This window comes from Verticillium alfalfae, genomic scaffold (genome assembly GCF_000150825.1).
Source record: "Verticillium alfalfae VaMs.102 supercont1.6 genomic scaffold, whole genome shotgun sequence".
NCBI classification, from domain to species: domain Eukaryota; kingdom Fungi; phylum Ascomycota; class Sordariomycetes; order Glomerellales; family Plectosphaerellaceae; genus Verticillium; species Verticillium alfalfae.
The window spans coordinates 2,101,747-2,116,343 of record NW_003315033.1 but is presented as its reverse complement, the minus strand read 5'-3'; the positions used below and the strand labels follow the sequence as shown (position 1 = coordinate 2,116,343).

At 57.6% G+C, this 14,597-nt stretch overlaps 3 protein-coding genes across 3 annotated transcripts in view; 1 reads left to right on the top strand and 2 right to left on the bottom strand.

Annotated features, from left to right (window-relative positions):
* The window catches only part of VDBG_05771 (pathway-specific nitrogen regulator), a gene marked incomplete at both ends in the record, with an annotated part of 3,080 nt that extends 2,732 nt beyond the window's left edge, over window positions 1-348 (bottom strand). The window contains one exon of the mRNA XM_003004612.1: window positions 263-348. Within this exon, the coding sequence (XP_003004658.1) occupies window positions 263-348 (86 nt within the window). The remainder of the gene's footprint in view (window positions 1-262) is intronic.
* Window positions 349-1,076: 728 nt separating this feature from the next.
* Window positions 1,077-3,327, bottom strand: VDBG_05770 (conserved hypothetical protein; the record flags this gene model as incomplete). Its single annotated transcript, XM_003004611.1, has 6 exons — window positions 1,077-1,952; window positions 2,004-2,114; window positions 2,182-3,015; window positions 3,084-3,093; window positions 3,150-3,162; window positions 3,270-3,327. 6 exons carry the CDS (start codon window positions 3,325-3,327, stop codon window positions 1,077-1,079), a joined length of 1,902 nt encoding a protein of 633 aa, XP_003004657.1.
* Window positions 3,328-5,730: 2,403 nt separating this feature from the next.
* On the top strand, window positions 5,731-8,270 carry VDBG_05769 (conserved hypothetical protein; the record flags this gene model as incomplete). The annotated part of the gene is made up of 3 exons (XM_003004610.1): window positions 5,731-5,962; window positions 6,375-6,745; window positions 6,945-8,270. 3 exons carry the CDS (start codon window positions 5,731-5,733, stop codon window positions 8,268-8,270), a joined length of 1,929 nt encoding a protein of 642 aa, XP_003004656.1.
* Window positions 8,271-14,597: the final 6,327 nt, after the last annotated feature.

Here is a 14,597-nt window from a genome sequence, read left to right as displayed (position 1 = left end):
GAAGCCGCGCTGCCGATGTTGGCTGCCTTCTTGTCAGGAAGCTCGGTGTCGCCCAGACACTCGTGTCCGATTTTCGCGCATGACGAGCTCGATGACCGATCGCCCGCGCATCGTGTCTTTCGTTTTCGATATGTCAGGCATACGAGAACCACCGAGAATTCCCATCAGCAAAGACTTGTCCCATCGCTGAGTTTCGCCCCCCTTGTATGTCGTCATTCAGGCGAGGGAACATGGTGGGCGGGCGGGTCGACGCCAAACTTACGCCGCGTTGATCCGCCGCCGTTTCGACGGCGGCTGTCCCTGGTTGTGAACGAAGCGAATCTGCTTCGGTGGCGGCGCGGCGCTCATGGCGGCTTTTTCATTGTCTCGTTGTTGACGGAGGAGAGGGATGGTGGCGGGAGGGAATGTGCTTGGTTCATCGTCGGATCGGCGGTTGGAGGAGTAGCGGGCCAGCCCAGCACACTTTCATGGAGCTCCTCCATCGTTGGTTGACAAGAGGGATGGCCTCTTTGGTGGGGTCGTCGCCGCCTCTCGGTCCCCAGAAGTAACGAGTTCGCTTCGGTCCGTAAGGGGAAATCGCCCTGTGTTTACCGCCGCCCCCCTCCGCACATCCACACACACCGTCTCGTCGCGGGGGCTACAGACAAGTACATCGGATGGTTCTGGGCTCTATTTGCCCCCTTGGCCCTGCTGGGCTTGGGGATGGATACCCGGCATGCATGCCTTGCCAGATGTTCCGTGTCGTGGCAAGCATGGGCCAGAGCGGCCTTGAGTGCCATCGTCAGTTTACACGCAGCATGAGGCACCCGAACGCGAGGGCAAATGACAGTGTACATAGTTGTGTGTGAAAACAGAACATCCCAACCACCAAACGCCGCCCGTCCTGCCGTACCCAGAATGCCGCGCCCAAACTTCACTTCACCCCCTTGATTACGCCGCTGAACCCACTCCCTTCCAAGCTAGCTTATATCAATGAGCATCCTGCTGTCCCTGCAACCTCATTCATGATCCGATCAATGCCCCTCGCCCCCAATATGTACAGCCATCGAGTGCCCTTGCGGCTATCGACAGACTCATTACCCAAAGACGATCGTGACGCCCATGTCCTCGCTTACCCGCCTCCAGAGATCCCCGCCGTTGCTCATGCCGGCGGGTAGCATCGTCTGATGCTGTGATAGGCGGGATTCGAGATCACCCTCGGCATCCATGAAATCGGACCGTCGCCAGACCTCCTGGACAATAATCCAGCCCCTCTCGATGTTCGTCATGCCCTGCCGGCGATCAATTGCCACGAACGCGTGCCGCGCCATCTCGCGATCTTCAGGGGTCATGGCCTCGCACGCCGCCACAAACAGCGGCCACAGCAGCGCAGCCATAGGCCCGGCGTGCGACACGGTAGCAACGCAGTGTTGCAGGCTTGCGTGCGCATGGCACTGCACTCGTGGGTGGTGTCGTGGGTGGCCGTGGATGTGGCGATAGAGGTGCACGAACGCACTCTGTCGGTGTGCCAGCGCGTTGTGAAGGATGCTCTGAAGGTGTGCTTGATCGGGTGATTCGGGCACCGTGCTTCCGAAGCCGTCAGCGTCACCGGCAATCAGGTCGTCCACGGTGAGGCCCCCGGGCAGCGTGGGTTGCCAGTTCTGCAGGGCCGACTCGATGGCGTCGGCAGTTGTTTCGAATTCAGTGCGGAGCACGGCCAGCTTGGGCCCGTTTGACTCTGGCAAGGCCAAGGCGGCTTCCAACTCCTTCTTGAGCGACAGGAGGTTTGACAAACGATGGAGGATCGGCCAGAGCGAGGCGGACAGCCCAAGAAGAGTGTCAACGCCGTTTTGCGACGAAGGGTCGGTCGGGTCCGGGTTCGAAGAGGAGTTGAGGGAAGCAGCTGCTGGGGCTGTGGAAATCGGTGCTTTGCCAAAGGAGAGGGCGGCAATGACGTCGTAGAAACGGAAAGCCTGAGATCGGTCAGCAACAGCCAAAGCACACGTGTATTGTGATCAACGTACTCGCTCAAGAAACGCGCTTGTCGCGCTGGGGGGTTGATCATTCTGGCTCATGATGGTCATGGCACCCTTGAGATGACCATCAACAATGTTCGAACGCCCGCGCTGGACCAGCTATGGCCATGTCAGTTTTTTTTAGTTTTTTTTTTGGAAGCAATGCCATCTGGTCTGGAGTACGAACCACTTCAAAGTACACTAGCAGCATGATGGCGGCCAGTAACTCCTCCCGGTCGGCCTTGGGTCCCATCTCAATCAGTCGAGCGAGGCCCTGGATGGCCTGGTTGTGAAAGTAGAGCGACTTCTCCTCGTGCTTGCCACTTCCGCGGTGCTCCAGGTGAGCGCTCGACAGAGCATAGATAGCATTTTGCACCGTCGTGCTGCTGTAACAGAGGGGCAGCACCAGTTGCTGGAACGGGTTGCCAGACTCGGTCTCGCGCAACACGATGAGATGCGACAGGACATTGGCAAAGTGGTCAACAAGGGCCCGCCTGTTGGCGCAATCAGAGAACTCGCTGAAAACCGGCATCAGGAACTCCAAATGCGGCGGGCTCAAGGGTGCCGGTGCAATCATGGCCAAGTCGGGGTAGCGTTGAGCGCGGGTCACCGCCATGGTCGGGGGGGCAGGGCTCATCCGGACAATTTCTTCGTCGACATCCTCTTCCACTTCTTCTTCGATGGGAAAGTCAAAAGGCATATCCAGGGGCGAGATCAGCGGCACATCCGAGGCGGCGCTCCAGTTGACATGGAGAGAACTGGCCAATGCGTCCATGTCGTCGGCCACCGCTTCGTCTGAATCCCCCTTGGACGACGTGTCGTCGCCCTGTTGATATTCTAGGTGCTGGCTGTCGCCGTACAGAGACGGACGGCGCAGGTAGCGTGATTCGAGATCGAGACCCTCGCCCGGGGTCGAGTCACGCTTCTTCCGCTGGCGCGGCTTCACGGCTTCATAGGTGCAATCCTGGCTACGCTCCGAACAGCGCGAGCACTGTGGACGTGTTTCGTCGCATTTCTTCTTCTGGATCGAAGAGTCAGTACGTGGAATACACTTTCTTGAGGTGTATCGGCTCAGCGGTTGTGGCGTACCTTCTCCTTGCTTTTGCCATGTGTCAGTACGAGGGAGCAAACGGCGGGGACCGGGTTGAAGCTTACCAATATGTGCAACCTAGAGGTGCAAAGAAAAGCGTTCAATCAGTATGCGCTCCTTGACCAGATTGCATTGTTTCACGGCATCGAGTACGTTGTGTACCAATCTCGCAGCGCACGACATACCTGCTCGGGATCTCCTCTTCGGCGCCTTGGGGGCGGCGACCTTTGTAAAAAGTAGCATGTTTGGTTGGATGTGACTGCTGCCGGTTGCCAGCAGGTCACGACATGACGTTGCGAAGGTCGTTCAACTTTCGAGACAGCTCTTGAGAGTTCGCGTTCAGGTCGGTGGGCGAGGTTGAGGAAGTCGGGATCTGGGGAGGCGTCGAAGGATTTGAGTGGCGGATATGGCCCAAGACAAGACAACGTACGTGGTTGGCACGCTGCTGCAGGGTTCCTGAGCAGAAGGTGATAATCTGGGGAAGCCGAGACGAGGGGGGTCTCTGGCGGTCTAAATGTAGGGCTAGTGCGGAGCGATGTGATGCGAAAGGAGAGTGAGTGTATGGTCTTGGCTTGCGGCGTCGTAGAGAGGGGGCCAGGGGATGGTCGAGGTATGACGGGTGTGGCTGACAGATTCGTATTGGATGGTACGGAAACTTCGTGATGGAAGCCCGGTCAAGGTTCGTTTGAAGTACTGGTTCGGGGAAAAGGGCGAAGAGTCGGGGGCGGTAGTTGGAGATGGCGAGGAGAGAAAGACTCGGCTTCTGCAAGGCTTTGAGGGAGGGGCGTCGGCATACCTGACAACACAGGGGGGGAAGGTGTAGACCAAGGGCAAAGGAGCAGAGGGCAAAGGACAAGATGAACCCGGGCCTAGCAGGTCAAGGGCGACTGGCCGGGCAGGCCATCGTGATTTGTGAATGAGCCCATGCCGAATTGAAAGAGAGAGTGCGAGTGCACGAGGGGGCGCGCCAGGTGGAGAAGCTTTGCGGGGTTGCACCATGAGACGGAACCTGTGGGGAACCAGGGAAGCACAGCGGTTGGCTCTTAGGCGGAGGATCCGCCCATGAGTCAAGCACATCAGCGCTGCTTCGACGGTTCCATCTCTCACAGGCCCATGCAAACCCGCCCGCGGTGACCCCTTCTTGTTTATTGGGGGATTGAGTAACCCGTCTCCAGACCCTGATCGGCGCTGTACTGTAGAGTGCCTGGAGACAGCCCCAAATACGCACTGCGAGTATGCAGCGGCGAGGAGGCGAAACATGGTTTATGGTTCGGCTCGGTGCGCATCTGTCGACCGAGGCATCGGGGGGTAAGGGCACAGAGCGACCTACCTGGGTAAGGTACCCAGGTAAGGTACACAGGCATGTACCGACCCAGGAGGCATGTCACCAACAACCCACAGCGCCATTCATCAGTGGTCAGTCATAAAATAGCCAGGGTGTGACTGCCAGATTTGTCACCCACCGAGCCTAGCTGCATCGTTCAGAACGGTGACCGCCTAGGGATGCCTGACCACCTGGAAAGGCACAATGGCAGGAGGAATTAGATGTCTGTGTTCCCGGTTTTTCTGACAACCGACTCGGCACCGCAGACCAATTCAGGTGCCTGTGACTGATTCACAATGCACTCACCCACCACGTGCTAAGATCCCAAACAGGTAGCTGCTCTGCTCAGGTAGGTAGGTGGAAGTGGAATGGCAACAGATGGTAGCCTACCGAGGCGAGGGGACGCACGGGTCAGGTCGGTAAAGCCTAGTAAGGTTTTAGAGCAAGACAAGCGTACATAGTAGTGCTGGTGCCAGTGGAGGCTCACCGAGTTCTAGTGCGGGCCTCCTCTGGACTGGAGCCTCGAGCCTCCAGTGACGGGAGGAGGGGGGGGGGATGGACGGAGCATGTCCCCGCAGACCCCGCACCACCCCAAAGGACGTGCCCGGCACGATCAAGATCAACACAGGGCAGGTCCAGGCTGCGCATCGTTTTCCTCCGCTGACTCGACCTGACGACGATGACGACGACAACGACGACGACGACGACCATCACCAGCGATGAACATTGGCCATCTCTCTGGGCGAACCGATCGTTCAATTTAAACCCCTGCTTGTCAGAACCACAGACGGGATCGCTGAACGCAATACACTGCTGTTCGTTCTTGCCACTTTTTGACGATGCTTCTCCATGGCCATACTGACGAGTATATAGGGCCAGTCCATGCGACAGCCATGACAATGCCCGTTGCAATCGCGGCGTGATTTTCGAATACGTTTTATCTCTCAACATCTCAGACAGACGAGACCACATCATGTTGCCACGAGCGTGGAACCTCCTGGCGAGGCGCTCTCATCGTCCAGAGCACCAAGTTGACAAGCAGACACGCGTGCGCCGCACAGCATCTGACCGAAGATGTTTCTTCCCCAAAGATTGTTGAACCATCTGCGTCCCCAAAAACAAGATCCATGCCTTTATTACCTACGAGGATGGCCCCCAACTCTCCAATCCTCATCATGTTCGCTCTCCTGCACAATGGCACCAGATGCAGCTGCGATTGGCCACATTCTCATGCGCCCTTCAAGAAATGTCGCAATTCCCCCGAAGGAGCCCGAATCAGCATGTTGTGGGACCATGGGTAAAGTGCGAATGCCTCATCGAACATGGCTCCTCAATACGGCTATCGAGACACGACTTCACGTGCCATCTTGTGCTCGCAGTGTCACCCTATTGTCGATCACGCTGGCCGCCTGCTGTTGGTTGGTGCTGTCGCGTCGTATCCCCCTTCAGCCCATGATCGCGTCTTGTCACATTCTCGTCTTCTCCAGGAGATTTCAGACCCAATTTGTGGGACTCAAGACTACACGGCGCTGGCAAAACTTGCCGACACAGATGGTCATTCGATTCCTACGCTGTCACTTAATCCTCGCTCAGAGTCTTGACCAAGCGGCAAAGCGAGATTGTGGGATCCGTCTGACTGTCAGCCCTGCTGAAAGGAGCAACCGCAACCAAAACATCCTGGTCCCTTCCCTTGCATGGTACCGCCAACCGACAGTCTCGCTCATACGTGGTACGCTGTTGGGCTCAGCCCCCAGCTTCATGCAGGTTGCTGCTATCTTCGACACCCTCCCACCAAACACTGCCCGACCCAACTTGCCAGCTTCACCAACATAGCAACCCGTGAGCCTCTCCAGCGTCACATCAGCGGTAAGGCCTGGCGATCGAATTTCGGCATCACGCGTCCCTGGATCATATAACGGATGCGACAGCCTGGACCAGGTGTTCCAGCGGCTATCATTCTCTTCAGCCTCTACCCCGCAGGCCAACCACCTGTGCGACCTCAGCTGGGCCGCAGCCTTGTGCGACCTTTGGACGCTGTTACTCTGGATCGCTCGAGAACATAGGGTTCGCCAGCCAACCGCTGCGGGAAACCATGCGACACTGCTCCGTCTGCGCCGTGATCTCTCTGGTCGCATTCTGTGCAGGAGGTTCGAGCGCCTTGGATGTCAAGAACAGAGACGGTATTCACAGAGTGGAAAAGATACATGTGACGATACTCGACAACATCCAAAGGAGAGATACCACAGCCTGTCCAACGAGCTATCTCTTGTGCCCAAGCAGCGCGAGTGGCGGATGTTGTCCAGAGGGATTCGGTTGCGCCACCGATTCATGTTTTGCGTCGACAAGAGCACCACAAACATGCCAGGGTCGAGCTGGCTACTATCCATGCGCACCAGATCTTGAAGGTATTTGGAGCAGCTACACGCGAGTGCCTGGCTTCAGCTAACATTTGAAAAAAGGTGGGTGCTGCCCGGAAGGCTATCTCTGTCAACGAGGGGCCCAGTGCGTGGTCCCGGATGGCGTTTCGTACTCTCAGTCATGTCCAACCAACTATTTCCTCTGCCCGTCGTCGTTGAATTATGGCTGTTGCCGCGACGGCATGGGTTGCGCAGCGAGTGCCTGTTATTCCACCGAGCCTTCTACGTATAGGATTACGAGGACAGTCACGACTACGAATGCGGATGATGAAGAGGTCACAGTGACGGAGACTGCAACAACCGTTTCAACGCCGTCACAGCCAACAGTATACCCGACCGGCGCGATTGATCAGGGCGACCAACAGGTTGTCGTCAAGTTTTACCCGACGTCCCTGCCCAAAGTCGAGCCCAAGGTGACTAAGGACGATGATAACGGCGGCAGTGGTCTTTCAACAGGAGCCATCGTCGCCATCGTCGTTGGTGTCGTCGGCCTCCTGATCATCGTGGTGGCCGCAACATTCATCATCCTGCGTCATTTGAACAAGGTCGTCAAGACGGTGGTCGAGTCCCAGCCGGGAACTTCGACCGGATCCAGAGCAGCCAAACCAAAGCCTTTTGTTTCTCAGTACCAGGTCGCTGATAAGCCTACGCCATCCGAGATGACCAGTCCACGACCTTCAACCCGCAGGCTCGACTCAGACTCCAGCGGCGCCATCGGACTCGGCGTCGGTGTCGGCAGCCCTGGCTACGCATCACCCCCTCTGCATACTCCAAGCCCAAACGCGCCAGCCGGCTACCAGGCGGTGCCGACGACTTCCGCGGACCGTCACGCTAGCTACGATTCCACCTTTCGGGGTGGCGTCGGTTATTTTGACATGCCCTCGGAGCAAGAACGTCGACGACCATCTCAGCAATCGGGCATCTGGCCGTGGCCATCGGGCGCGCAACCGCAACGCCAGAGCACCGACTCGCAGACCACGCAACAAGCGTACGCGCAGGGTCACGGACGCCAGTGGAGCAACGCCAGCGAACAGAGCAATCCCAGCGATATGGTTTCGCCGATTCATCAGCAGTTCGGGGCGCAAGAGCTGGATAGTGCCAACGCCGTGGTGCCAGAGCTGCACGCGCAGTCCGCTCCATCGACTTACCCCCCGGAGTCACCGGTAGACCCCCGGCGCAGCATGGTCAGCGCAGTGAGCTCGACCGTCGCATCACCACGGCAGCCAGCACCTCATTCCCGAAGGCGGAGTGGTGAGGGGAGAACACACAGCGACAGCGTCACAGCCGCTCAAGCGCCATTGAGTGTCGTCACGGAGGACACGGAGCTGATCGGACACTACGGGCCGCCGGATTCTGTCGTGGGACAGACGGCCGCCGGGCATGAGGAATGGGTCCAAGAGATGGCGGGTTCCCAGGGCTGGGATCAACCACAGCAACACAAGTAGATCGAGAGCTGTCAAAGCCAGCACATGACGGCATATTGACTAACACACATTGAGGGTTGGTTAAGTTCTGGGGCGTTTATTAGGTGACATTGGTCAAGCGCCACATATGAGGGAAGGGATGTATTCGTTGACGATCTTTCTCGCTGTAGCAATGGCTCGCTGTAGCAATGGCCCGAGAGGAATAATTGCACAACACATCGTGCGCTCGTTCCCGACGTAAAGCAGTTCCCCTCATCTCGGGATTGAACGCGTGACCTGGTCATTTAGTATTTTGGTTGCCTCATGACAATGGGCGGGAAACGATCGCAGCAGGTCATGGTCGTTGCCTCGAGCGTGATGCTCCATCATGCAAAAGCCTCTCTTGTGATGGAACAACAAGAACGAGAGTACAGGCTTTGTGGTTCTCTAGAGAGGATGGAATCATCTGCTCCACCGAAACTCGCGCGCACCGCCTCGCTCCCGACCTGTCAATACACAAGCACCAAGGTACCAAGTCTTGGCCCTCGCTCGTGCCCCGGCGTAATACCTCGCATGGGTCGCGGGGTCTGGGGTAAAGCAGCAGGAATTTGCCCGGACCCGGACCGACTCCAAGGGCTAGACGGGCTACCTCATGTCGTGGGCCCAGAGGAGCGGGCTCGACCGATCGGGTGAGCTATTGGCGCAGTTGTGTGCCTGGCTGCGGCAGAAAGAGGGGGGTGCGGGAGGGCGAAGGACCGAGAGCTGACCGTTGCTTTCTCGCATACACACACTCACACACAGATGAACGCACATCCTCAGGGCAGTGTATGCCATCTCGGAGAGAGGGAGACAGAATGGACCTCTGTTAAGGCAAGGTGAGGTCATTCCGGTCTGTCTAGTTTGGCCCCGCCTCCTTTCCCCCCCTTCTTTTTTTCTGCTCCCCTGTCCTTGGTTCCGTTCGTCCAGACCGTTTTTGTTCAATTTTCACCTTGTTGGATTCCCTGCGAGTACTTGAAGGGGAGGAGAGGGGTATGAGTTCTGAGAAGAGGTGCCGCCCTTGGCATGCGTAGCAAGTCGGCTGTTTTATTTTTGCCTCCCCCCCCCCCGCCTCCTTCTTGTCTTTGACGTCCGCTCACGTCCCTGTCGTCCCTGATATCCGACATGCCTTTCCGTCGGCTCGGCGAGCGGGTGTTCGGGGAGCGGGGTGAGCGAACTTGTGCCTGGCATGGACTGGGGGGGAGAGGAGGGCGGGGAGAGGGAAGGGCATTGCAGTTCGAAGCGGCGAGGGTATTCATTGAGTGGTGGTGATTTCGGTGGTGACTGCTCCGTGGCCACGACGGGGATCCCTGGGAGGGTGGGCCCCTAGGTGGCAGGAGAATGAGCTGGGGTGAGCAGGGGTGTGGGGGAGGGGGAAAGATTGTCTATCTCCAGTCTTGTCGCTGGTCTACCGGTTTGTTTGCGGAGTCTAAGGGGAAGCTTGGCTTGGGAGTGCGGGGGAGAATCGATGCCGAGACGGGGTAAATGGGAGGCGAGATGGAACGGCGGTGATGAGCCGTCCTGAGTCGTCAGTCTTGAGTCTTAAGATTGGGAATCTGATGGGTTTGCGTCGATTGGTCCTGATGAACGGGAGTTGTGCTGCCAGTATGACGCTGGATGGTCGTGTGTTGTGTATCTCCTGGGCCAGCACTCAGTTCACGGTATACGCCGCACCATACGATTGGCAGTCCCCTGGTTGCGTGCTGGTGATCCATATTATAATGCTATGTTCAAAGGTCATTGAGGATGGAAGCAAGTATGTTTTGATATCCTCAGCTCCCTTGTCAGGGCTGCATGGTTGGATAAACTACAAGGCAACACATCGACACTGCACCCACGGAGTCGCCCATCGTCTAACACATACCCGATCTCGCAGTCTGCGTAAACTTACCTCCCTTAACCCTAGGGAACTCTGCCCCAGAAGATGGACCCTCATTTCGAAGCAACCTGTTTGGGGTAGATCTTGAGTCGACACAAGATCCGGGGGCAGGAGCAGAATCTGGGGATCACCGAAAGCCCACCAACCCCATCCATCACACAGGGTCGGTCCCGCACGCATTGCGGCGTCGCAAGAGGCTTGGAGCTAGGCATTGAGATGCCGCGGACAAACAGACGGTAGATGGTGAGGCTCTGCCATGTCCACCTTGGTGGGGGGAGGACAAATTTTCCGTTCACACAGATGGTCGCCTAGAATTGCCCAGCGCCGCCAGCCATGTGCCTTTGAGACCCCATAGAACCCAAGCCTCACCTCAGCATCAGTTAGCCCAGGCCAGGCCGCCGAACGTGGTGTCGGGTCAGCCCCAGCCGGGCGGACCAGCGGGTGTGAGAGGAAACGACGCCGGTCGCGAGACTTGATGCGAGATGTCGGCTGCCGATGAATGGAGGAACGATAGATTCTCCGCCCCGCCCCAAGAAAGCGAGTGGGTATCGTCGCCATGGCCTTGGAGGCAGGCATACGTTGCGTACGGGACACGGCATGCCCTCCCTCTCTTTGATGAACAGCATATGTATACGTACACACATCGTCGGCTAGCCAGGTACAAGGCCCAGCGCAGACGGGGGCCAGGGTCGGCAAAGTGGACTGAACCGATCCAGGTTCGAGTCGTGTCAAGCATGCGCCTCTCTGCGAAATGGAGTCACTCCCGATGCCTTTCCGTCGCAGCAGGTCCCTTTTCGCTGCTCAGTCGGATGTCGGAAATGCATCTCAACCGTCCTTTTCGACCTCGCCCCTCCTGCAGATGTCGCTCGCCCTCGTTTGGCGGATTGCTCAGCTTCGAGCAAGACGTGCACGCACGTGTTGGTACGCCGCTGGAGCCCGCCAAGCGGCAGTGGGCGACGGACGAGGATCCACGGCAGGGTAGAGGCGAGGGCCGTCGCCCACGTGCAGCGGCGGCTCGCGGGGGCTGGGGGCGCAGTGCCTGTGTATCGTCTGTGTGCGGTGCCTGTGCCTGGGGCCTCGGTAGGGGAGGGGGCGACTATCTGTAGGTCTTCGGAGATGAGCTGCTGTGGTGTCAAGAGAATCAGGAAGATCTGTCCGAGGAGCTATTGACGAGAACCCCCTCGTCGCCTCTGGGGACTGTTCGAATTGCTCGGCGGCAGGCATTAAGTACACCAAGCCTTTCATCGCCTAACAGGTGCATGGGCTGCTCTGAGCGACAGAAATTCGTGGGACACATTGTAAACAACGTGGTGTGGCCTTCTCTTTCGACTGGTGTCGTGACAACTGCCAATATCGGAGGGCGGCGATGTCATCTGGGCATGGAAGCATCGCAAGGCCGACGAGGCGTTATGGGCGTTGTCCATCAGATGCCATCCACGTGCGAGACGGCCGCGATCGCATCGCTCCATTGCGCGCGCGCCTCCAAATGACAGCCATTGAACCAGGCGACACCCGATGGCGTGGATATGACGATACCGGAGGGCTAGCCATATCCGTTCAATCAGTACACTCGATCAAATCATTCAGTCAGTCAATCAAGTCAAGCCAGCCAGCATGATGCTGTCTTCATGGCGCGCCACGACCAAACGGTCGACGCCCTCCGCCCGTATCAGCAAGAGAGGCGCCCTTTGGAAGGTCAGAGCTGCCTCTTTCGGTGAAGGTCGCCTAGCCCTCTCAACCTCTGTGCGTTGGGAACAAGGGCGGGCACAAGGCGGGCGATCCACAGATTAAGGCCCTGGGCGACTGGAGGGGTGGGAGGGGGGTTCTCTCTCGAGGGACGTGAGTCGTCGCCCCCGGCTACCGGCTGTACTACTGATCAGCAGGGTTGAACGGTGCTTGTCGACCTTCCAGAACGGCCCAAGCTCGAGGCGGGTGAGCAAGTTCGAGGGTGTCATAAGTCCTGGGCAAACAAGGTGAAGAGGAGAGGAACTTGATCCTCATGACTAAGAGACGAGGCTCTCAAGCAACAGGGCAACATCGTGGTGTGTTCACGTTCATGATGGCAATCAAATGCACGCGTTGCAGGACATGGTTCCTGCGTCTGTTTTTGGTGGCACGTCGCACACGCGTACGTCAGAAACGTGATAACGTCGTAGCATCTCTGCAGATTGGCGATGCGAATGACAAGTAGGCAACCGGGATTGATCGATAAAATGGTACGTTTTCCTTGTGAGCTCGTGTTCTCGCTCTATTGTTCTGGTTATTTGGCTATTCTTCAGGGGCTTGTCAAACAGTGGTGGATGGCACTAATGAAGCATGACAATGTGCCGAAAGTGTAAGTTAATATCACGACCTTATTTATTGCCCCTCCTTGCGAATAGGTGACGACCCGGAAGCTGCGTCAGGGAGCCTCCAGGGGCGCCTTTGAACGTTCTTCAGGCTCTTCGGGCTTAGTCGTATCCCCCGAAGCCAACGTTGAACCCCCTGGAAGAAAAACCGTTGCACAGTGACTGAATCGCGCGATGAGGCGTTCCTTAGGGGCTCCAGGGCCCGTCAGGGAAGCAAGACTCGTCGCGGCAAAACAAGTCCCGCTCTCGTTTAATTCAACCGGCTAGCTACATTGTTATAAGGTTCAATGTTAGCAGCATGTTACGTGACGGCAAGGCCGGATAGAAAGATCCTCGGAGGGCATCACACATCTCAGCTTTGGCAGAAATTGGAGGCAGGGCAAATAGTCGCTTGACGCTGTTCACAGCACAACATCTCTCAACCCAGAGACTCCAAAACTGGCTGCCATTCAATTCAGCGAAACAATGACAACACCGGCCAGCGATCCCCCTCTGCAAATCACTGCTTCAACGGCATAAGATCGGCTCCGCCCCAGCCAACCCAATCGGTCGGTCCCATCCAGGCAAGGCAAGTCGTCCAGGGAAGGGGGGGGGGCACTTCAGCCATCTCGGGAGCCGGGAATCGTCGCCTCTGCCAGCAGCTTGTTGGCGCTGCTGTTGAGCCGTGCCTATCTGCTTGCTTGCTGCCTTCCGTGTTGGACCTTGGTCCCCCTTGGCCTCCCTCTTTACCCCCTGTCTCTACCTATTACTTTTAACCACCCCCAGGGCCAAGACCTGCGCGACGCCTTCTCCTCACCTGCGCCGCCTGCTTTCCCCAGCTTCCTATCCGAATGAAGAGCAGACTGTGACGTTGCGCGGCCTGCGTGGTGGCTTCGGGGAAAATGCCGCGAGGCAAGAGAATCTCCTTGACCCTGCACAACATAACGCTAGACACGCGCGGCGGATGAAGAGCAACGGAGAAGGGCAGACATTGCGGGAAACGAGAAACGGTGACGATGATTTTAGCCACTGGCGCCGCAGCTTGCAGGCACGAGGACTGGGTTGCCCAGGCTGGTGCGCTGTTTTTACCGTCCTGGGATGAGTTGAAGGCACGTGTAGAGGCTTTCCAACATCATCATCGCAATAAGGAGTGCATCAATTACGGTTGTGGCAGACACGCACACGCTATGCATGCTCTTGTCGAGTCAGCTTTCGGGCACCTGATGTCTATTATGCCTCGTGGGCCAACGCCCGTCATCTTTTTCTCTCTGCCCGTTTCTCCGACTCGTATGAACCTGGGGTAGCAATTGCACTTCACAAAGCCAAGCAAGCAAGTTTATCGTCAGTGTCGGCCACCGCCGATCCAGGGGACGCGGCCCAGATAACAATGGGATTTTTTTGTTCGACACCCATACCCCAACCTTCACGCTATCGACCGAAGCCAGGTCCGAATAGGCAGAACAAACGGGCCGCCCGCCGTGCGCCTCCATGGACCTCTCCCCTTGGCAAACGGGGGCTGCAAAAACGGTAGACCAAAGAGGAACCTTGACCCACGCAGCGCATGCCAAGCGGCACGTTGCCGACAAGGAATCGATAGCGCCGACTGGTACAGATTTTCGCTGAAGAAGCTGCCAGTGCTTGTATCACCGAGGTCGGGAGACAGCCAAACCCGAGGCCAGCCTTCGAAGAACTGGTCCGGCTTGCCGCTATTTCGCACACCGTCCAGGCACAGCCAATGCCGGGAGGAGTGGAGGATCCTAAGTAGCGGTCCGTTGTCCCTTCTTCTTCCCTTCGTGTGGACGGCGTCGACTTTCCGTTCGCCTCTTCATAAACCGTTTGCACAGGAAACACACAAGTACACCACCCCTGGATCAAATACTAGGTTGAACCTGTAGACCCCTCGGACTAGACCCGGGCCAGGAATATGTACCCTGTCGATTCTTTCCAAGCTTCCCCGCCCGTGATAAGCGGCCGAGAGAGCGAGAGGAGTGAGCGAGAGAAGCAGGCCAAGCAGAACCCCCCTCTTCGCCCCCCCTTGGGCTAGGTCTCTTTCTGGTGTCCGTGAAGCGGCCGAGTACCTTGCCTGAACCGACCTACCCCCCCTGGCCTTAGCCTTTCGCCTGCCTC